The sequence below is a fragment of the Elgaria multicarinata genome, chromosome 1 (genome assembly GCF_023053635.1).
Source record: "Elgaria multicarinata webbii isolate HBS135686 ecotype San Diego chromosome 1, rElgMul1.1.pri, whole genome shotgun sequence".
In the NCBI taxonomy this organism is placed as follows: Eukaryota; Metazoa; Chordata; class Lepidosauria; order Squamata; family Anguidae; genus Elgaria; species Elgaria multicarinata.
In genome coordinates, this window is record NC_086171.1 from 190,659,823 (window position 1) to 190,681,339 (window position 21,517).

Below are 21,517 nucleotides of genomic sequence, written 5' to 3' on the forward strand. Positions count from 1 at the left end.
TATGACAGCCAGTTAAAGATGGGAGGTACCATAATTCAGTTGCTAGTTAAACCATATTTAAACAACCATCATGTAAACAAGAATTGAAATATTCTGTTTTCAGCAATGACTTGCTAATTAGGCTAATTCTAAGGCCATAGCTAGATGGGGCGAAATCCTGGGGCAATCCCCGGGATCGTCCCTGTGCATTCACATGACGCACAGGGGATCCCGGGATAAGGGAGGGATGATCCCTCCCTTGCCCCGGGAGCTCACCCTCCCCTTTAGGCCCGGTTTTTCCGGGTTGAGCCCGAGACCGTGGAATGTGTGGCCGGGCGCCACAGTTTGTCCCAGCTCCTTGTGGTGAATTACTTGTGAGGAGCTGGGACCTGCACATGGGGCACAGAGCTCCTCAGGATCACTGCGCCCATGGGGGGGGTGGCGTGGGGGAGGGGATTTTTTTTTAAAAAAAAACCCTACCTTTTGCGAATGAGCGCTCGTGCGGTGCTGGCTCTTTAAGAACTTTTTTTTAAAATGGCGGGCACGACGCCTTTCCCTCTGAGGTCGTTGTGTGCTGGGAAAAAACAGAGGGGGGATTTCACGATAAAACCACTCTTTTGTCGCGGACTAACAGGTAGGTCTAGCTAAGGCCTATGTCTAACTTAGCACTCTTATCACATAGCTGCCATTTGAAACAGATGTGGAGCAGCCTAGCAGCATTTCTCCTCAGAGAGGAAGAGAATGTCCCAAATAGAACCAACAGGGTGGTGGTTTTTCTTTCTTTTTCTCTTTTTCCATTTTACATTATGACTATTATAAAAATAGCACATTATGCACTGCAGTTCTATCTCTACATATTGTGTCTTTTCTCTATTACAAAAGGAACTGACAGATGTCCTCCTAGTATCTTAATAGGATGCCTGGAACCTCAAACAGATAAGTGTCAAAGAGACTTCGAATGCCAAGGACAGAAATGCTGTTATCAGCCCTGTCACAAGAGATGTCTGGATCCCTGAAAAAGGTAACGGAACCTGAAATTTTTAAATTTCATGTAGGAGGAAATTCTACATACTATTTGCATGCTCCATAGATGATTCAAAAGAACAGGATTTCCTGTAGGAGCTTGGCATAGAAATTTAATTAGATTGGTTGTGGGCAGGACTGTGCAAAATTGTCTGGGATAGGTACATGATACATGTGCCATTCAGTTAGCATAAATAGTGACAAAGCATACTTGAAATAGTTCCAAACTAATTCAGTCTACTGTATGCTATTATGTAACCCAAATCTGAGTCCATATATAGCAGGATGCCAAAAAGGCTGGATATGAACTGAATCCAGGCCTCAGCTAGACCTATGGGTCTAGCATGACAGAGGGGTGAGGATCTCATGATATTGTTATCATGAGATCGTCCCTCTCTCTTTACAAGCGGTGCGCGACGTCCTCAGAGGAACAGGACATTGCACCCAACATTTTGTGTGTTTCTTTTTTCTTAAAGGAGAAGAGCGCAGAAGCGCTCATGAGCAAATTATAAGTGTTTTTTTATTTTAAAAGCAATTTTCCTGCTCACCCCACCCCACCCCCGATGTGCAGTTCCCGGCTCTTTGCAAGTAACCACGAGGAGCTGGGACAAACTGTGATGGTGGGCCACACTTTCCGTGGTCTCGGGATGATCCTGAGACTGCGGAAAAAACATGACTAAAGGGTAGGATGATATCCCGGGGTCATCCCTCCCTGCTCCCGGGATCCCCTGTGCGTCATGTGGGTGCACAGGGACAATCCCGGGGTGATCCCTGGGATATCACCCCATCTAGCTATGGCCCTAGAATGTGCATGGGAAGTTACTGCAGCCACACTTAGGATACTGTATACAGTTTTGGTCACCTCACCTCTAAAACAGGGGTTCTTAACCTGGGGTCCATGGACCCCAAGGGATCCATGGATGGGCTTCAGGGGGTCCATGAAAGTCAAATAAATTTATTCATACTTTGTGTGTGTCATACACCATATGAAGCAATCAATTTTCAATAAAATAAAGTATATTCATTGCACGCAAAGTTGTGTTTATGTGCTTATGTGCATTTTTCTAGGGAGGGGGTCCATAGCTTTCACCAGATTTTCAAAGGGGTCCGTGACTCAAAAAAGGTTAAAAACCACTGCTCTAAAAGGATATTGCAAGTACGGATGGGAGAACCAACGATGTTTGAGCTCATTGAAATGCTCCAAACTTTATTTCAAAGCTTCGTTACACTAACTACCACTATTGTTTGTGACTTGCTTTTTTCAGCTTGTTCGGCTGGCAGAAATGCACATTTTTCAAAAGTATGCACTTTCTCCCCATATATTAAGGCATAAAAAAGTGAATTTTGAAAATGATGCCTAGCTTTAAAAATGCACAGTTTAAAGTGTGTATTTTTAAAAGTATCATGTTGTTGTTTTTAAAATCACTTTTAAGAAGGCATACTTACAATTTTGCATTTCTAAAACTGCAAATTTTCAATGCATGGTGTGGAGAAGGAACACACACAGACTTTCCCCCCTCCTCCTCTCATAATACTAGAACCCAAGGCAAGTGAGGGGAGATACAATTAAGGTGTACAGAATTATGCATGATATGGAGAAAGCAGATAAGGAGACATTTTTCTCCCTCTGATAATACTAGAAACCAATGGGGTCATCCCACGAAGCTGATTGATGGGAGATTCAGGACAAGATAAAAGAAAGGACAGCATATAGTTAAAATGCTGCCATAGGATGTTGTGATGGCCACCAATTTGGATGGTTCTGAAAGAGGATTAGACAAATTTATGAAGAATAAGGCTCCAAATGGCTGCTAGTTGTGAAGGTTATATTACCTTCAGTGTCAGAAGCAGTGTGCCTCTGAATACCAGTTGCTGGGGAACACAAATGGGAGAATGGTAGTGCACTCATGCCCTACTTGTCAATTAGGGTGACCATATGAAAAGGAGGACAGGTCTCCTGTATCCTGTAACAGTTGCATAGAAAAGGGAATTTCAGCAGGTGTCATTTGTATATATGGAGAACCTGGTGAAATTCCCTCTTCATTGCAACAGTTAAAGTGCAGCAGCTATACTAGAGTGACCAGATTTAAAAGAGGGCAGCTTTAATGGTTGTGATGAAGAGGGAATTTCACCAGGTTCCCCATATATACAAATGACACCTGCTGAAATTCCCTTTTCAATACAACTGTTAAAGATACAGGAGCCCTGTCCTCCTTTTCATATGGTCACCCTACTACTTGTGTGTTTCCCACAGGCAACAGGTTAGCCACCAGGTTAGAACATAATCAAGGCCTTGATAGGCATTTGATCCACCATACCTTTGATCTGATCCAGCACAGCTATACTTCCTTTTTATGTAAGGTGGTCCACTGATGACAATTCTTTTCTTTTCCTTTCTTCAGAGTAAACTAATTTCCTGATGAGCACCTGAACTAATCATGCTGTGAAAAACAACTCACTGTTTTCCTCTACTGGCTGGACAAGAGATTCAGCCATAATTCTAAATATACTCTTGTTTGTGCAGCAGTTCTGAGTCCTGTTTACTGAGTCATGTTCTTTCTTTCTTTTTTAATTGAATACGTTGTTAAGATATCAAAAGGGCCAGAACTGTGCAAAGCAGGATATAACACTTTGAAAGCAGTTTGGAAACAGTATGTGGAATGTGTCAAGGGGCATGGCTAGACGAGGGGGGTGAAGGGGGATGATCTCGCAATATGATGATCGCTCCAACAGTCCAACACTTTAGCCACCACTGAACAGCATTGTCCTGCTACTTCCAGGATAGGCTGCATAGCAGCAACAACTACTGCTGCTCGTCCCAAACTTCCCCTCCACTGCCTTGGTTGAGAGGAGAGTGGCTTTAGGAGTGAAACATCTGAAACAGGGTCTTCTAGGGCAGGGCAGGGCTCAGAGATCCCCTGATGAGTCATCACACACTTTCTTGCCCAAGAAGGGATCACCACCTGAAATATCAGTCCATAGGCCATGTCAAAAAAAGAAATTGGTGTTAGCATGTTACTGACCATGGTGATGCTGTACTGTAAAAGAGCCAAGTATGATCATGTTAGTCCAGGGTTTGCATCTTTCATTCAGTACAACTATTGTAAGGGAGCATGGTCGATTACTAACGCAAAAGGGTCATCCCAGAAATAATGCCATAGGGTAAGGATAACCCATTTAAGGCCCATAACCTCTCGTTCAAGAGCATTTCTGATCTGTGTCAGACAATTTTCTGCTCAGATATAAAACAGGATGTTCCTCCTCTCCCTCCTCTTATGCCAAGACTGCCTCTAAGTCCATCCATGAGGCACCAATTTGTAAAACGGATGGCTTTGAAAAATCAGGAGTATGCAAAATGGGCTGCTGGCAAAGATAGGTTAATTCTGAAGTTAACATAACTTAGGACCATGGCTCAAGGACAAGCATGTAAATTGTGTAACTTGGAGTGATGGCCGTGTTAATTCTATATACAAAATCCTGGAGCTTAGCTCAGTCCATTCTGTCCTACCTTTAGCCCAGATCAGAATGGCTTCTAGCAGCTGAGTCCTTCTGATAATGCACAAAAAGATCTGGAAGGCAGTGTACCCAGAAACGAAATATATAGGATTTCCCCTGCTCAGAAAGAATGTCCCCCAAACCCATAATTAAAGGGTAATTGTCATATTACTGGCTAAACTACATCATCGGTCAGGTGTCTGGAATGCACTGAATTTCAAAAGTCATGAATGGCTGGTCAGGCAATGGAATGACTGTGGCAAGTAACACTGGTGAAGCAGGGCTCCTCCTTCCCCTTGAGATCCAACTCCTTCTCTTTCGAGAGACTTAAATATAATACTGGTTCACTCATGAGCATTTGCTACCAGATTCTGAATGTACCATGAAGACCCAAAGAACCTTCCTCCTCGTGGGACTCTTGGCCCTTTGGACACAACAGTTGTCCGCCTCTAGCTCACCTCCAAAAAGTAAGTTGTGCAGGAAACAGCATCTCCTTTTGTCCATTGGCAAAGGTGTAGAGAAAAAACAAGTTTAGCCTTCCACATAATGTTGCAGTGTGGAGTGCCATCGTTCACAGTTCCTTTCAGCCAGCCTGTGCCGGGTGCCCTCTTCCATGATACTCTATTCCATTCTTCCCCAGTCAGTATTCTAAGCCACTGAGCATACTCAGCCCTCACTGGTTCATGTATTTGTCCAGGAAGTGCAAATTAGATAACTTTGCATTAAAATGTGAACCAAAACTTCCTACCCTAGTTATGATATCTGTATGCTTTCCTCAGGATCAGAGAAAGCATAACAGGATCAGTTATGGAGAGACTCTGAGCATGTACTAAGTGCCTTTCCTTGTCAACTATACAGAAGCCGTGTAAAATGAAACAAAAACAAACACACAAATGGCAAAACATGCATAGGACGTGGCTGAAAGAGTAGTCAATTCATTTTATTGCAGCTACTTTATACAATTTCATTAATTTTGGTACTATTATTTTTTAAAAACGTTTTATAGTACTCCGATCCAAATCCATCTATACCGGGGGATTTTCCCCCTTTTAATTTATCTATAGCTTCTTCTATTTCACTTTGGGAAATATATCTTTCCATTAAATCTTTATCTTCCCTTATCAGACCTGTCTTTATATGTTTATCTATATAGGTTCCCATCCTTGTCTTCTGTGTGTCCCTTTCCTTATATAATTCTTGATAAAATTCTTGAAAAATCTTTATTTTCCTTTTCATAATGCTACATGGCTTTCCTAATTTATCTTTAACTATCCCTATCGAGTTCTTTGACTTTTTCATTTGTGTGACCCTCGCCAACACCTTAGAATTCTTATTACTATTCTCAAAATACTCTCTTTTTAAATAAATCAAGTTCTTCTGTACTTCTTCTAAATTCCTATTTTCTAATTCTTTCTTTTTTGCTTGTAATTCTGTCAGGATTTGTTTATTTCTGCTTTGCAAATACTCTGGTCACAGCTAGACTTAAGGTTTATCCTTGGATCATCCAGAGTTTGCCCCTGCCTGAGCACTGGATCCCCTGTGTGTCACCCAGGGGGGCTTCCATACACAGTCTTCGGGGTGCCCCGAAAGCACTTCAGGGCACCCCGAAACTCCTAGTGTAGCTACCTGGTGAGAAGAGATGGAGGAAGAGGCAGCGACGGCTGCGGCAAAAAGTTCCCAGGGCTCGGCGGCTTCCTTGCCGCCGAGCCCAACTCCCCGCCGGCCTCCTGCTGCCGGCAAAAGAGCCACCCGGGTTGGAGAGCTCAGCAGAAGAGCCCACCTTCTTCCTCCGAGCTCTCCAACCCGGGTGGCTCTTTTGCCGGCAGCAGGAGGCCGGCGGGGAGTTGGGCTCAGCGGCAAGGAAGCCGCCAAGCCCTGGGAACTTTTCGCCACCGCCGCCTCTTCCTCCGTCTCTTCTGACCAGGTAGCTACACTAGGAGTTTTGGGGCGTCCTGAAGCGCTTTCGGGGCGCCCCGAAGACTGTGTGTGGAAGCCCCCCAGATGAACAGGTTTGACCCCTGGACGATCCAGGGATAAACCTTAGGTCTAGCTATGGCCTCTCTTTCAAGCTTCTTAACTTCATCCTCTAATTTTCTCTGTATTTCCTCTTGTTGCCTCTTTAATTTACACGTTTCTCTAATACAACCCCCCCTAGCCACTGCCATCATTGTATCCCACAATACTGATGGGGGACATTCCCCATTCTCATTAATTTCCCATATTTCTTGCAGTTCCTTCTGCATTTTTTCCACTACCTTTTCATATTTTAATATTCTGGTATTTGACTTCCATCTATTAGCTTCTCTATAATCTCTTTTCACTTTAATATCCAAGCTTACCAATGGTTGGTCAGTTACTTTAATTACCCCTAATTGTGTGCTACAAACCTTTGTTGCTAAATCTTTTGAAACAAAGATATAGTCTCTCCTGGAGAACGTTCTATAGACTGGTGAATAAAAGGTATATCCAGGCTCCCCCACTCTTGTCAATCTCCATACATCAATAAAATCCTTTTCCTTTATCATTTTATTTAAAATTGTAATATTATTCCTCCTTTCACGGGCAGTGGGGTTTGACTTATCTAAATTGTTGTCCATTACCCTATTAAAATCTCCAGCCAATATTACATATCCTTTTTTTATTTCCTCCATTTCCCTAAATACTTCTCTATAGAACTCTCTTTGTCTCTCATTAGGGGCATAAATATTAATTAAAGTGTAATACTCGCCTGCCATTTGCCCCTGTATCATAACATATCTCCCTTTCCCATCTTTTTTACTCTTTAATACGCTAAATCCACTTTTCTTTGAGATAATTATAGCCACACCATTTTTTTTGAGGTCCCCATGGACTTCTCATACAACACTGACCACTTTAAGTGTAACTCATTTATACTTTCTTCAGCTTGTAGAAAGATAAAATCGGCCCCATCTTTATTTAACAATTGTTCTAGCCTCTTCCTCTTAACAACTCCCCTAACCCTTTGAAATTGAGTGTTGAGATTCGTATTTTCTTATCCAGAATGTTTTTGTTTTACTTTTTATAGATCCCTTGTGCACACCCACATTATCATCAACACTACAAAATTAAACTTACACCAACTAACAATCACAATTTTATTCCCACCCTCCCCTTCTCCCCCCCCCCAATTCCCCTCCCTCCCCTCCCGTTTCCCCCCCTCTTCTGTTCCCCCCTTTACTTCTCCGTTGGTGAAACACCCTGGTCATGGCTATTAGAACCTTTAAGGGGGGGGAGATAGAACCCACAGTCCCGATGCAGCAAGCATTATTTATTCTTTTTACCTCCTCCCCCCCCCCTTTTTTTTTTTTACTTTTAATTAAATCTTTAAGGCCCACTAGGGCCAGGGCGTTCTTCATCTTCTCCTTCCAGCTGGGTTGATGACTCTTCATCCATCCCTAGTTGTCTCAGCAATAACATTCCCTGTTCCAGAGATGTTATTCTATTGTTGTCTTCCTTCACGCATAAATCTCAGGAACACCAGATATCCCCATGAATAAGCAATCCCCTCCCTCTTAAGCTTTGCTATTATTGGTCTAACACTTCTCCTCCATTCAATGGTTTGTGGACATAGATCATTGTAGATTTGAACTGGCGTTTCTTGAAACTTCAGCATAGTTATTAGCCTTAATTTTTTTCATAAACTGTTCCTTTTTATAATAATTTGCAAATGTAACCAAGATATCTCTGGGCATAGCCCTAGCTCTGTTACCAGTCACTCGATGAATTCTCTCAACATCTTGCAGTGTTAGATCCATATCTGCAGCCAGCTCCTTAAACCATCCAAGAATGCTGATTACTGAGTCATGTTATTTCTTTGCATTATTTTTTTTAAAAAAAATTGAGTATAATATTAAGAAATCACAGGAATTAGGACTATGGAGTGGAGATGTGACTGCAAGATAAAACAGGTGTAACATCTTAGTCCAGAGTCCAATCATGTTGAAGAACACATATTAAGTGAAATCAATAGAAATAGCTCAATTAACACCTATAAAGTAAGGGTAGCATTGTGTGCTGATCTGATAACATAAGAACAGATGGCAAAATTGGCCATAGGATGTGACACCAGAGACAGATTGAGCTGCTGCCTTGCAATGTTTTCACTCTAAAAGAATAGGGCACAAACATACCCTGTGATGAACTTGTCAGTAACTGCCATCTGAAGGCTGTCTCACATACTTTCCCTTTCAAAGGAAGGATGGGCAAATAAGGAGCTAAGGGAAATTCCGATACACCAGCTGAGCCTGCTTTGTTTGACTGCAGCTGCCAAAGTAGTGCTGTCTGGGCGGGGGATCATGGGTTTTCCTTGCTTTGTGGACCCTTCTGTAGGACAAGTGTCAGATGATTCCCACATCTTGACCACATCTCCCCTTTTATGCTCAAGTGCATAAAGTTCCCCTTCCCAAAAGAGAAGAAGCACATTTCTCAAACCGGAATCCCACGGTTCGGAGCTGATGTGAGTCATCCCACATTTCATATTCAAATCACAAATCATTTTTTGAAAAATCCTCATCACAATAAGCCCACTTCAAGATCCAACTAAATTTCATTTAAAATTTAGCTCACTGGGCCTGCCCCATTCCACGTTGTCCAGCTTCCAGAGACAAATGAGAGGTCACTTTCTGCCCAGGAGGAAGAGCTGTGCTGATTTCACTTCAGCAGGAAAAGCTGGAGTAAATCGCTGACTTTTCTGCTGCACATCTTCTAGCTTCATCCCACGTACCTGTTTCCCTCGGATTATCCCCTACAGTACTAAGCTGTCACCGTTGTTGTTGTTAGCTAAATCACACCCCGGGCGGCAGCGCTCCTAAGATCCTTTGCATACCAGGAAATGGGTTTAAGGGGGGAAATGTAAAAAATCATAAAAAAACAACGGATGACCCAATCTGTTTCAAATTTGGTATGCTTAAAGCTCTCTTTAATATCTATTACTGTGCCAATTTTGATGTCTTTATCTTTAAAACTTACGCAGATGTAAGCATTTATTTAATTTTTCTTTAAACATATTAAATCCTGCTCCTGTGCGCCCAGTGGCCGCTCGGAAAACAACAAATTATTCCCTCCAAAAGTAGTACCAAAATAGCTTGGGTCTTTTGCTTTTGAAGCACACTTAAAGCAGGATGCATGGGAGTACTTCACAATAAAAGCAGATTATAACCTGGAAAACTTCAGAGTACTTCACAATAAAAGCAGATTATAAGCTGGAAAACTTCAGAGTCCTTTGCACGCAATTCACAGTGATTGCACAGTATAACGCTGGTGTGATAAAGCTCTTCATCTCTTTGCCCTGCGGTGGCAGCAAATCAATGGCTGCATCATATAACTGATGCAACATGGATCTTCAACCACCACAGGGCAAAGACACACAGGGGTGATCCAAGGAGTACCCCGGAATACAGGCATGGTGTCGACATGACCTATGAATCACAGTTTTCATTTGAAAAGGAAAAAGACGAAGGATCTGACCAGTGCCGGGTCCAAGTTTCTGAAGGCCCCTGGGCAAGACACTCTGAATGGGCCCCTTCTCTCAGTGGGTCTTCCTTCTCACCACTATTGTCAGCAGCTACTATTGTTCCTCATCCCTATTCTCCTCAATGCTATTACTTACTTACTTGGCAGGCGGAGAGCCAGTGAGCAGGTAGACAAGTGTCCACCTGAGGAATAAAGACTCCTCACGAGTAAAAGGACATTCGTAAGCAAGACTTTCCCTATGTGTAGACCATTCCTCAGGTGGCTTTGAAAGCCCAGTTGAAGGCTCACAGTGCTGGAACAATCCTTAGGCACCAGTTCTCAGACGCATGTGTCCCCTGACTGCCTAGCTCTTCTCTTGACAACCCCACTCCCTGTGCTTGGCATCTTGGGCAGCCTTCAGACCTGGCCTCTAGTACTGACCCTGGCCCATTCCTAGCTGCTCTGTCTTTGCATAGCTGGGAGCAGGACCATCAAATAACATGTGAGAGATTATGACAAAGCTGTACTTGTAGGGCCACAGTCTGAGTGTAGGTCATTGAAGTCAATGACATTTGACTTAAGAGCAGATTAAGAGATATGCACATGCATGAAACATTTGTGTGTTAAATAGTGTGCAGCATATACCATTTCCGGTGCTCCATATGATGAAGTTAATGTATTGTAGCAGGACCAGCACTCTCCAGACATAGGCTAGAGCTATGTTGGTTCTTCCTTGGTCATCTACACACAAAATGCCAGGGCACTGTCCCAGCAGCAGATTAGCTTAGCCCACTCTGTCCTACCTATGATGAAACTTTACGTTTTTCGAAAGAAAAGAAGAGCAGCCACTCCTTTATATGGGAGAAACTAAAGGAATCCAGGTTTCTGCCCTTCACGAAACATGTGTGTGCGTGTCCGTGCATGCGTGTGTGTATGCTTTGATGAGAGGCAGATTTTGCCATGTCTTACTCTGTCCCAGATTGAAGACATTATTTTGATCCACACAATAGAACAGAATGAATCCCACTGGAACTGACCTGTGTTCCAAGAAATACTGAGCCAACTCCTGACTGTCTGGATGGGAATAATGGGGGATGTTGTCCCCCAACATCTGGAAGGGACCAGTTTGTGGAAAGACTGGTGTACACTGAGACTCAAAAAACAGAGAAAAGTCTCAGGGTGAAAAAATGTTATGAGGGGGAAGCATGTTTGTTTTTTAAGGCTTTCTTCAGGCGGCTGTTAAAAAAGTCTGTAGAGATTCTTATTAGGGGTGTGCACGGACCCCCCGCTCCGCTTCACTTGCAGATCCGCCATTTTTCGGAGCGGGTCGCTCCGCCCCGCCCCCGCTCCGCCCACTTCCGCTCCGCTCCGCTCGGAGCTCCGGATCGGATCCGGAGCTCCGTTTTTGCCCCCCCATAGGCTTGCATTGAAAGCTAAAAAAGTAAACAACTTTTTTTCCGTTGAAGTTAGAAACCTCACGTTTGGCACCATGACACCTCATGGGCGTATACACACACACGCCAAGTTTCAAGGCAATCCCATCATCCCCTGATTTTTGGCGAATTTTTGAAAATCGGGCACCCCATTCACACCCCTTGGGATAGCTCCGTCAATTTGCATGTTACAAACCTCAAACTCGGCACCAGGGCAGCTTATCCATGTGTCCACATGCACGCCAAGTTGCAAGCAAATCCCATCATCCCCTGATTTTTGGCGCGGCTCTACCCTCTAACGCACCTCCCATAACCCTAATTCACACCCCTTTAGATAGCTCCGTCAATTTGCACGTTAGAAACCTCAAACTCAGCACCATGATAGCTTATCCACGTGTCCACATGCACGCCAAGTTTCAAGGCAATCCCATCATCCCCTGATTTTTGGGGAATTTATGAAAATCGGGCACCCCATTCACACCCCTTGGGATAGCTCCGTCAATTTGCATGTTAGAAACCTCAAACTCGGCACCAGGAGAGCTTATCCATGTGTCCACATGCACGCCAAGTTGCAAGCAAATCCCATCATCCCCTGATTTTTGGCATGGCTTAACTCACCCCAAATTGTCCCATTCTACAACTACGTCAATTTGCACGTTAGAAACCTCAAACTCAGCACCATGATAGCTTATCCACGTGTCCACATGCACGCCAAGTTTCAAGGCAATCCCATCATCCCCTGATTTTTGGGGAATTTATGAAAATCGGGCACCCCATTCACACCCCTTGGGATAGCTCCGTCAATTTGCATGTTAGAAACCTCAAACTCGGCACCAGGAGAGCTTATCCATGTGTCCACATGCACGCCAAGTTGCAAGCAAATCCCATCATCCCCTGATTTTTGGCGCGGCTTAAACTTTTTAACTCACCCCAAATCAAGTCCCATTCTACAACTACGTCAATTTGCACGTTAGAAACCTATCCTTTGGTCCCATGACAGCTTACCCATGTGTCCCCATGGACACCAAGTTTCAAGGCAATCCCATCATCCCCTGATGTTAGGGGAACTTTTGAAATTTGAACACTCCAGTATGTCAGGGATTTAAAGTTGCAATTGCAGACAGCTCAATGGGGCCAGTTCCAAGGCAATCCCAACATGCCACGAGATAACCCTAAATCTTCTGGCACATTTGAAAAAGGGATTATTGAATTTGATAAAGTCTAAGTGAGCGCAGGAAGGACTTCTCCCCTGAGTCAAAGCAAGACACATACACCATCGCTGCAAGGCGGGAAGGGGAGAATTATTATTATTATTATTATTTATTTATATAGCACCATCAATGGAAAGCAGGCAGGCAGCATGCATTGTAGTGCCGCAAGGATGGCTTGAGCACTAACGCATAGCAAACCAACCCATAAGTGGGCGCAAAGTGAGGCAAAGATGGCTGGTTGTTTCTTTCTAAGCCAGCAGTTACGCCTTGAGGGGCACAGAGGAGGACGATTGGGAGCAAACCAGGCACCAGGCGGGCAGAGAGGCAGGCAGAGTAGGCGAGGAGTCAGTCCTGGCAGATGCCCCACCACAGCAGCACCCCGGGGGAGGCGGGCAGGCAGGCAGGCAGGCTGCGGGCATTTCTGGGGGCACAAGGAAGTGATGGCTGGTTTCTAAGCCAGCATTGCAGTTAGTCACGCATTGCAAACGCAAACCATCCCAGCGAGTCGGTCACCGAGGAGGACAGGCTAGCAGAGGGGCAGGCAGAGTGACATGTCATAGATCTAGTATTGGGGAGGAGTCAGTCCCGGCAGATGCCCCAACACAGTAGCACCCTGGGTGGGCATTGGAAAACGCCATCTTGTGGGTCAATACTTCCCCCACCCCATGTCCTGCAGGGTTGCCTGCCTAACCCTTGTGGGGATGGGAGATGGAGAGCTTAGAGTGGCAGTGCCAGCAGCAGCCTTCGGCTTTCCCCTGGAACCAGTCGCCTTGCCCGCCTCTTTCCCCAGCAAGATCGCCTGGTGCTGCCTATGAAGATGCATCTTCATGCTGCTGGTTCCATAATGCCCTGTCGATGAACCCCTGCTTAGGCTGAGTTTGCAGTGGCGACAGACAGCAAAGCGGGGATCCGCTCCCAACTCAAAGTGGTCCCACACGATGCTTGTCTTTCGTTTCTGTGGTGACACCACCAATTGCCCGCCTGAGCTCTCTGGTGTTGCCACAGAAACAGGGGTGTGGGATGAGACTGGGGAGAGAGCCTCGGCCTGCTGCTGCTCCTCCTCAGCCCCCACATCCTGGAGGCCCACCGCCTCCTCCTCCTCCCCCCCCTCCACTGTGCTGAGGACCTCGTCTAGGTCCATCAGCGGGCTCGTGGGCTGAAAGGAGAATGAAGGAGTTGGGGATACTCCTCCTCCTCTAATGGCACTGCTGCCACGTGCCTCTTGCAAACGGGCACTTTTCCCATTCCCACCCTCAAAAAGAGAACGCCGGGCACAAGTTGCAGAAGAGAGTGGCTCTGCCTGCTGCTTGTCCTGCTTCTGTTTTGGAGCAGTCAGCCAAGGAGTTGCCCGTTTGAGTTTCACAGGAGGAGAGGAAGCCCTGCTGGCAGACTGAGCCTTGCTGCTTTCAGCACGCCTGCTTTCTCTTTTCATGATGACTAACAAAATATTAATACTACTAATACTATGTATAAGGTACTACTAAGAATATGTATAAGAAGAATATAATATGTTTAAATGTAGGGAAATGGGACAAGAACAATAAAATATACTACTACTAATATGTATGAGAATATACTACTAAGAATATCTACAAGAATATAATAATATGTTTTAGAATATTACTAATAAATGTAGGGAAATGGGACAAGAAATGGGACAACCACTACTATAAGAAGAACAAAATATGAATACTACTACTAATATGTATGAGAATGTATACTAATAGACTACTAAGACTATGTCAAAGAATATAATAATAATATGTTTAAGAATAGGGAAATGGTGTGCGTATGCTTTCCCCAAAATGCTCAATCTGTGGCTGCCTGTTGAACTTGACAAAAGCAGCCCACTCCGTCGAAGTTACACAGAGAAGAAAAAGAGAATCCAATTTTTTTGGTATATTTGGTATATAGAAGATAGAAGGAAACACAATCAGGATTTAAGAGAGGGGAGGGGGAAAAAGAACCAACCACTACTATAAGAAGAACAAAATATGAATACTAATATAATATGTATGAGAATATATACTAATGGACTATGTGAAAGAATATAATAAAATATGTTTAAGAATATAAATGTAGGGAAATGGGACAAAAAGTGTGTGTATGCTTTCAAAAGAAAGCTTTCACAAAAGCAGAACAGTCAGGCTTTAATACAGGGAAGGGGGGGGCAACCAACCCAACCACACACTCCAAAATTCAAAAATAAAGTTTATATTAAATCAAAGTAAGGGGAAAACACAGGGCAAACTAAGCTACAAGTCAGAAAGAAGCAAACAAACACACACACGCGCCAAACTAAACCTATATTAAATTAATCTATCTCCAAAGCAGGAGCACTAGCTAAGTAAGTGTTCCCTCCACGAACGCCAACCCACAAAGAGACACAAAACAGAAAGTTCTCAGGGTGGGTCTGCCTTAGTCCCCCCTCCAACGCTGGGATTGGAGGAGGATGCTTTCTGAGGAGATGAATTCTCATCAGGATTGGGAGTTGAATGTGCCTGTCATCGCTTCCAAAATAATAATAATAATAAAAAAAAAAAACCCAAACCCCGATTTTTAAAAAAATATTGCACGTGAACCACAGCACGCAGAAAGTTGAGAGTGGTCTCAAAATGACCCCCATCCACGACTCTCTGTGCACAAGAATTTTCAGAACGATAGCTTAAACCCCCCCCCAGTTATCCCCGATTCTTTCCCTCAATGCAATCCTATGGGCGAAAAGCCGAAACGGAGCCCCGCGGTTGACCCTATTTTTAAAAAACTTCTAGCCCGCGACCCGTACGATGCAGAAAGTTGAGAGTGGTCTCAAAATGACCCCCATCCACGACTCTCTGTGCACAAGAATTTTCAGAACGATAGCTTAAACCCCCCCCCAGTTATCCCCGATTCTTTCCCTCAATGCAATCCTATGGGCGAAAAGCCGAAACGCAGTTTGAGCCCCGCGGTTGACCCGATTTTTAAAAAAATATTGCACGTGAACCACAGCACGCAGAGAGGTGAGAGTGGTCTCAAAATGACCCCCATCCACGACTCTCTGTGCACAAGAATTTCCAGAACGATAGCTTCAAAAACAACGTAGTTATGCGCGATTATTTGCCGCAATGCAATCCTATGGCGAAATGTTTTCAAGATGGCGACCGGAGCGCTCCGACTGAACTCGGAGCTCCGAAAAATGGTCGCTTCTCTTCGCCTTGCTTCTAGGGGGTCCGCGGTCCGCTCCTACTCCGCCTCTGGGTAAGGCGGAGCAGGCCAATCCGCTACTGCTTCTACGCTCCTAATCGGAGCGGAGCACATCCCTAATTCTTATAACAAACATCACCTGCTGTAATTCAGTGGCATGTACATATGCATGCATATACATGTAATCTGATGCATTGGATTATGTGACCCATCCTTTGGGGTATATTGGGGGCATTTTGTGGTCCTTCGTCCTCCAAGTTCAGGCTTGCAAAATGAATGTAGTCTCATGTAGCTATTTCAATTTCAAACAGGCTTCCATGCAGAGAGTAATATATGCCTTAAGGCTATTTACAACTCAACTGATAAACAGCCAATTCTACCCATTTCTAAAAGCTTAACATTTTGTCAAAAACAGAAATTGCTCCTGTGCATGTAGAGAAATCATCCTGGAATTGTTACAATCACTCTTGCTTCACATGACCTTCTGAGCTAGTCAAACAATGAAGAAATACCAGCCTAGATCAGGAGTGAGCAGAAAGTAGATCACAAGATGCTTTGGACATTAACTTACAGCATCCGTGACCATTGAACATTCTTGAAGGGGATTCTGGGAAGCAAAGTCCAACATACCTGGAGCTCTATCTTCTGCCCACCCCTGGTTTAGGTGGAAGGAATAGTGGGTGACCATACAGACATCGTCAGTTCATAGAAAACAGCCTAACACAAAAGATCATCATCTCAAAACGGATGTGTTCATGGAGATGGAGAGAGATAATCAATGTCTGTTGGCCAAGTCTGGTTAAGTAACATCCCCTGTTTCTGCCTTGAAGGGAACATATTTCACAAATTGGACAGTTGACTGCTCCTTGCCTAATAATCCCAACTGTGAGATTAACTCAATTTCCTGCAGATCCAGGTAGTCTTTGCCTCCTCTCGATTTCTCCACACCAAAGTCTTCAAGCACAGCTTCCTGTGGTTGGTTTGAGAGGAAAAGTTTCGCAGACTGAGCAGTTGACCTAATAAACCTACCTGTGGGATTCAGCACATTCATAGCAGTAGGCGGGAACAAAGATCCAGGTACTATATTAGCTCCCTCTTCATTTTGTCCACACCAAAAGCTTCAAATCCAACTTCCCATCAAGACGAAACACCAGCTTCGGAAGGTAACATGAAGATGCTTAGCAGCTTGCTGCTTGTGAGTGTCGTAATCATTTGGGCAGAGCTGCCAGCGGCAGCTTTGCTAAAGATACCAGGTGAGTACGAAACATAGCTGCATTGATTTTATTTTTTTCTAAAGAGCGCATAGCAAGGAAAACTTGGAACATTTGGGAAATCCAAACCTGGTACGTAGCTAACTTTCAATCTACACATTACTCTGAGAGGGGCAGGTCCAGCCTTTTTCTATTGGAATTCACAAGGATCTATCCAAAATGTATAACCTTAAAGACTGAATCCTGCAAGGATCCCTAGTTGAAGCCAGGGTAAGGGGGAAATGCAGGGGGTAATGGTGGGGGGCTGCTCTTGGCTCTTTGCCCAGGCATATCTTTAAATATTGAAATTACACCACAATGCACCAAAATTTAGGGTAAATGTGTGAGCAAATGGGGTAACTCCTTTCACATCCAGTTTGGCCCAATTGTGTTCAGCTGAATTTCCACAACTGATGAATTTCGTACAAATTTCTTTTCTTTACTCCTGGGGAAATAGAAAATTTGGAAAAACCTGAATGCCCCACCCCCAACATACCTTTATCTCCTTTGCAAAAAATTTATTTAGGAAGTGTGGATCAAGCTCTCTTAAATCACACTTCCAACATTAGGACAAAACCCTCTTCTCCAACAGCCATGATCAATCTTGCCAGTGGCAACTTCAAAGTTCAGTTGCAGAGAGTAGCTACAAGAACAATTGGAACAACCTCTTTTTCAACAGGCAGTGGCAATTAAGTTGTGATGAAACTTCCAACAATAATTTTTTATTACATAACATGCCACAAGTCTTTTGGCTACATAGAAACATAAAAACAAAGAGAAAAACCTCCTTTCCAACAGGTAGAGGCAATTCATTAACACTCCGGGCTCATCTACACCAAGCAGGATATTCCACTATGAAAGTGGTATGAAAGCAGTATATAAAAGGCAGGAGCCACACTACTGCTTTATAGTGGTATTGAAGTACACTGCAGGATCTACACTACTGTTTTATAATGGTGCTGAAGTGCCATGACAACTGTTGGGGCCCATAACACATCTACACCAAGCAGGATATAACACTATGAAAGCGGTATGTGGTATGTGTCAATGCGCCCCAACAGTTGTCATGGCACTTCAATGTTGCTATAAAGCAGTAGTGTGGTTTATTTATTTTATTTATTTTATTTATTTATTACATTTATTACATTTATATACCGCCCGATAGCCAAAGCTCTCTGGGTGGTTCACAAAAATTAAAACCATAATAACACAACCAACAGGTTAAAAACACAAATACAAAATACAGTATAAAAAGCACAACCAGGATAAAACCACGCAGCAAAAATTGATATAAGGTTAAAATACAGAGTTAGAACAGTAAAATGGAAATTTAAGTTAAAATTAAGTGTTAAAATACTGAGAGAATTAAAAGGTCTTCAGCTGGTGACGAAAGGAGTACAGTGTAGGCGCCAGGCAGACCTCTCTTTTATATACCGCTTCCATACCACTTTCATAGTGGAATACCCTGCTTGGTGTGGATGCGCTCACCATCTTTGATTTAACAATAGATTTTGATTCAATAGCATCCCATATTTTTTTTTTTTTGGTGGGGGGGGCTAAGTAGAAACATCTGGCTTAAGACTTGCAGCACAATATTGCAGGTCTAACTATTATATGACAGTATGGTATGGGTTGTCCAATTTCCATTGGGTTCTGTACAGACAGATTGTATAGGTTGCTGTTGCTGTACTGAATGAGAATGATTCCATAACTGTTTACTGGAAACACTGGACGAAGCTATGACAACTTCTCTTCTTCTTGCAGTCAAGCCTGGGACCTGCCCAAGAGATATTTGCAGATGTGTTCCACCGCCTCAACCTGATCGGTGCCAAAATGATCATTCTTGTGGAGGAAAGCAGAAATGCTGTTATTTCTGTTGTGTGAGGAGCTGTAGGGACCCAGAACAAGGTAATTTTTGAGAACAAGCTAATTTTTGCTCATCGTAACTGTGGATGGAAATCCAGTGTCCTGCCCTACCAAGTCCCATGATGTTGTGCCCTTAGCAACCTCCATTGCATCAGGAGGAATCGCAGGAAGAATAGTATATAAAGTAGCAAAATACAAAAGAAAATAGCCTTTCAAAGAATGCCTAATTTCTAGAACAGACTGCCGCTAGCTGGGATGACCATTCATTTATATGCCTGTAAAATAGGATTGGACAATTCATGGAGGATAGTTCTGTTAACTGACTGTCAGACATCTAATTGGGAGACATATGTCAATATTTGGAAACACACTGTGCATTTCTGTGTTCCTCTGAACCTCAAATCTTCAGGAAACTTCAGATTTAGGCCGTAGCTAGACCTAAGGTTTATCCCAAGATTGTCCTGGAGTCAAACCTGTTCATCTAGGTGCCACACAGGGCATCCAGCACTCAGGCAGGACGAACCTGGGATGATCCTGGGTTAAACCTTAGGTCTAGCTACGGCCTTAGATGAAGATGTTTGACCCCTGGACAATCCTGGGATAAACCTTAGGTCTAGCTACGGCCTTAGTCTACTTACAATACTGCTATTCAGGTTCTCAGAAGTTAGTATTTTCTCTTATTACTGTAGTAATGAAGAACCCTGTTCTGAATGTGCCTGGATCTATTGTGTGCTGTGTGCAGAGCCTAGGAGAGGAGTGCAAGCTCAGCCAGTCACCCAATATTATTAACTACACCCTTCACCCTAAGCTCATTGCAGGGGTGAAGGGAGCCAGGGGGAGAATTTAGGCTTCCAGCTGTACATGGAAAGCCATTGTCTGGACACCAGGTTTACCTATTGAGAAAATTCAGAGGTAGACTTTTCAAATATCTCCCTATCTTGGTAGGCGTTGTGCCTACGTCTTAACAGTGCTCAGTCACCACATGTACCAGAAATGGTGGACCTGTTGTTTGATGCTGTCAGGCCTTTTTAAAAAAGAAATGTGCAACCATATACAAAATGGACAGTTGAGCAATACCTTTATCAGGACCAGCCAAACTTCCACAAAATTGTGCAAATCTTTGACTTCGCTACAACAGGTACAGGCAAAAAGTAGATCTGGATTTACTGATAGATCTTTGGACAATTTGCAGTAGATCGGCAAGGATTTCTGACAACCAATTGTTTAGAAGAAGTAGCAGCAAAATGAATTCCTCTTATCCTAAATCATACTACTGAGATGAAGAAAACTTGGGGGTAATGAAGAATGGGGTTTTGTGTTGAAGGACTGTTCAGTCTTTGTACTAAAAACACATTCCGGGGCTCAGAATTCCTTAATTCTAAGTGTACTGGATTCAGCTCCAGCTGGTGGATCTCAGGATTCAAATGAAAAATAAAGTAAATCCTGCAAGAAATCCTTCCTGGGGGAAGAAAATTTAGCCAGGAATTATGGCCATGATGAGGTCTGCTGTTTAGATAGATCTGGTTTCATAAAGAAGACTTGCAGTTTGAATGAATTAGTCAGTGGTAGGTGTTGGAGGTATCAGATTAAACCTACCAATGCATTATGGGAAGGAGACACCAGGGATGGTCACCATTTCTGCTTATATTTGCAAACTGAGAGATTAATTTAAATGATGCACCAGATTAAAAACAAAAGTCAGTTGAGGCCAAATTGGGAATATTACCTAGTAGTTGGAGGGGATGGAACTGTCAGTGCAAAGTCTCTCTTCAGGTGATAGAAAACCATCCTCCTCTTCCATTTATTCTATTGACTCATTTGTTCAGACTGCAAATCCACATTTTGAGACCAGCATCAGATCTACACCTTGTGTCAGATCGATATCATCGCATCATGGTGATGCTATATCCCTCTTGAGCATTGATACCTCATAGCACATATAATGACATCTGTTGGGGTACTTTGAATAGTACAGAATAAAAAGTGGGCAAATAACACTAGAAAAGCATTTTATGGAATATGTAATGTGCCCTAACAGTTATCTGCACACATCAATACTGATAAAAAGCACAAGTATAGTTCTAACCCCGGTTTCTCCAAACTGCAGGCCTCATGGCCATAACATTTGTCCAAGCTTCTGGACTTTGTTTCTTTCCCAATCCTCTGCTTTTTGTACTACTTAGCCCTACAAAGCGTTCTGGAGAACTTGAAAGTTTGCACAATTTTGTGGAATTTTGATTGGTCCTAATAAGGTTATTGCCCAATTGTGAGTTTGTTTTTGTTTTTTCAGGGACCAGCACAGTTGCTTTTTAGGGCTTTTTTACATATACGTAATGTGCAACCACACACAAACCATCCGGTTCAAGGGAAAATGTGCAATACCCCCCAAAATTCCTGCATTTCAAATGTTTTATTATGCCTGATAACAGGGTGTATTCAAGGCTCTTGTAAAATCCTAATAAGAGCACATTGTGTTACAGAGAGACCAGGAACCTGTCCTCCAGCTCCCATCATATACTGTACCCCACCACAAAGAGATCGGTGTCAAAACGACGCTGAATGCCCAAAACCACAGAAGTGCTGTCGTCGCGGCTGTAATCGCCGT

The 21,517-nt window shown here is 43.5% G+C and overlaps 1 protein-coding gene across 1 annotated transcript; it reads left to right on the top strand.

Moving 5' to 3' along the window:
- The first annotated feature begins 16,826 nt into the window (after positions 1–16,826).
- On the top strand, positions 16,827–21,225 carry LOC134408574 (porwaprin-b-like). The gene is made up of 3 exons (XM_063140941.1): positions 16,827–17,049; positions 18,811–18,954; positions 21,203–21,225. The coding sequence occupies exons 1-3, from the start codon at positions 16,965–16,967 to the stop codon at positions 21,223–21,225; spliced, it is 252 nt and encodes an 83-aa protein (XP_062997011.1). The 5' UTR covers positions 16,827–16,964.
- The last annotated feature ends 292 nt before the right edge of the window (positions 21,226–21,517 follow it).

Coding starts and splice junctions, on each gene's coding strand:
- LOC134408574 (XM_063140941.1), top strand. CDS start 16,965: ATGAAGATGCTTAGCAGCTTGCTGCTTGTGAGTGTCGTAATCATTTGG. Junction 17,050..18,810: donor AGCTTTGCTAAAGATACCAG/GTGAGTACGAAA, acceptor TTCTTCTTGCAG/TCAAGCCTGGGACCTGCCCA. Junction 18,955..21,202: donor CTGTAGGGACCCAGAACAAG/GTAATTTTTGAG, acceptor TTGTTTTTTCAG/GGACCAGCACAGTTGCTTTT.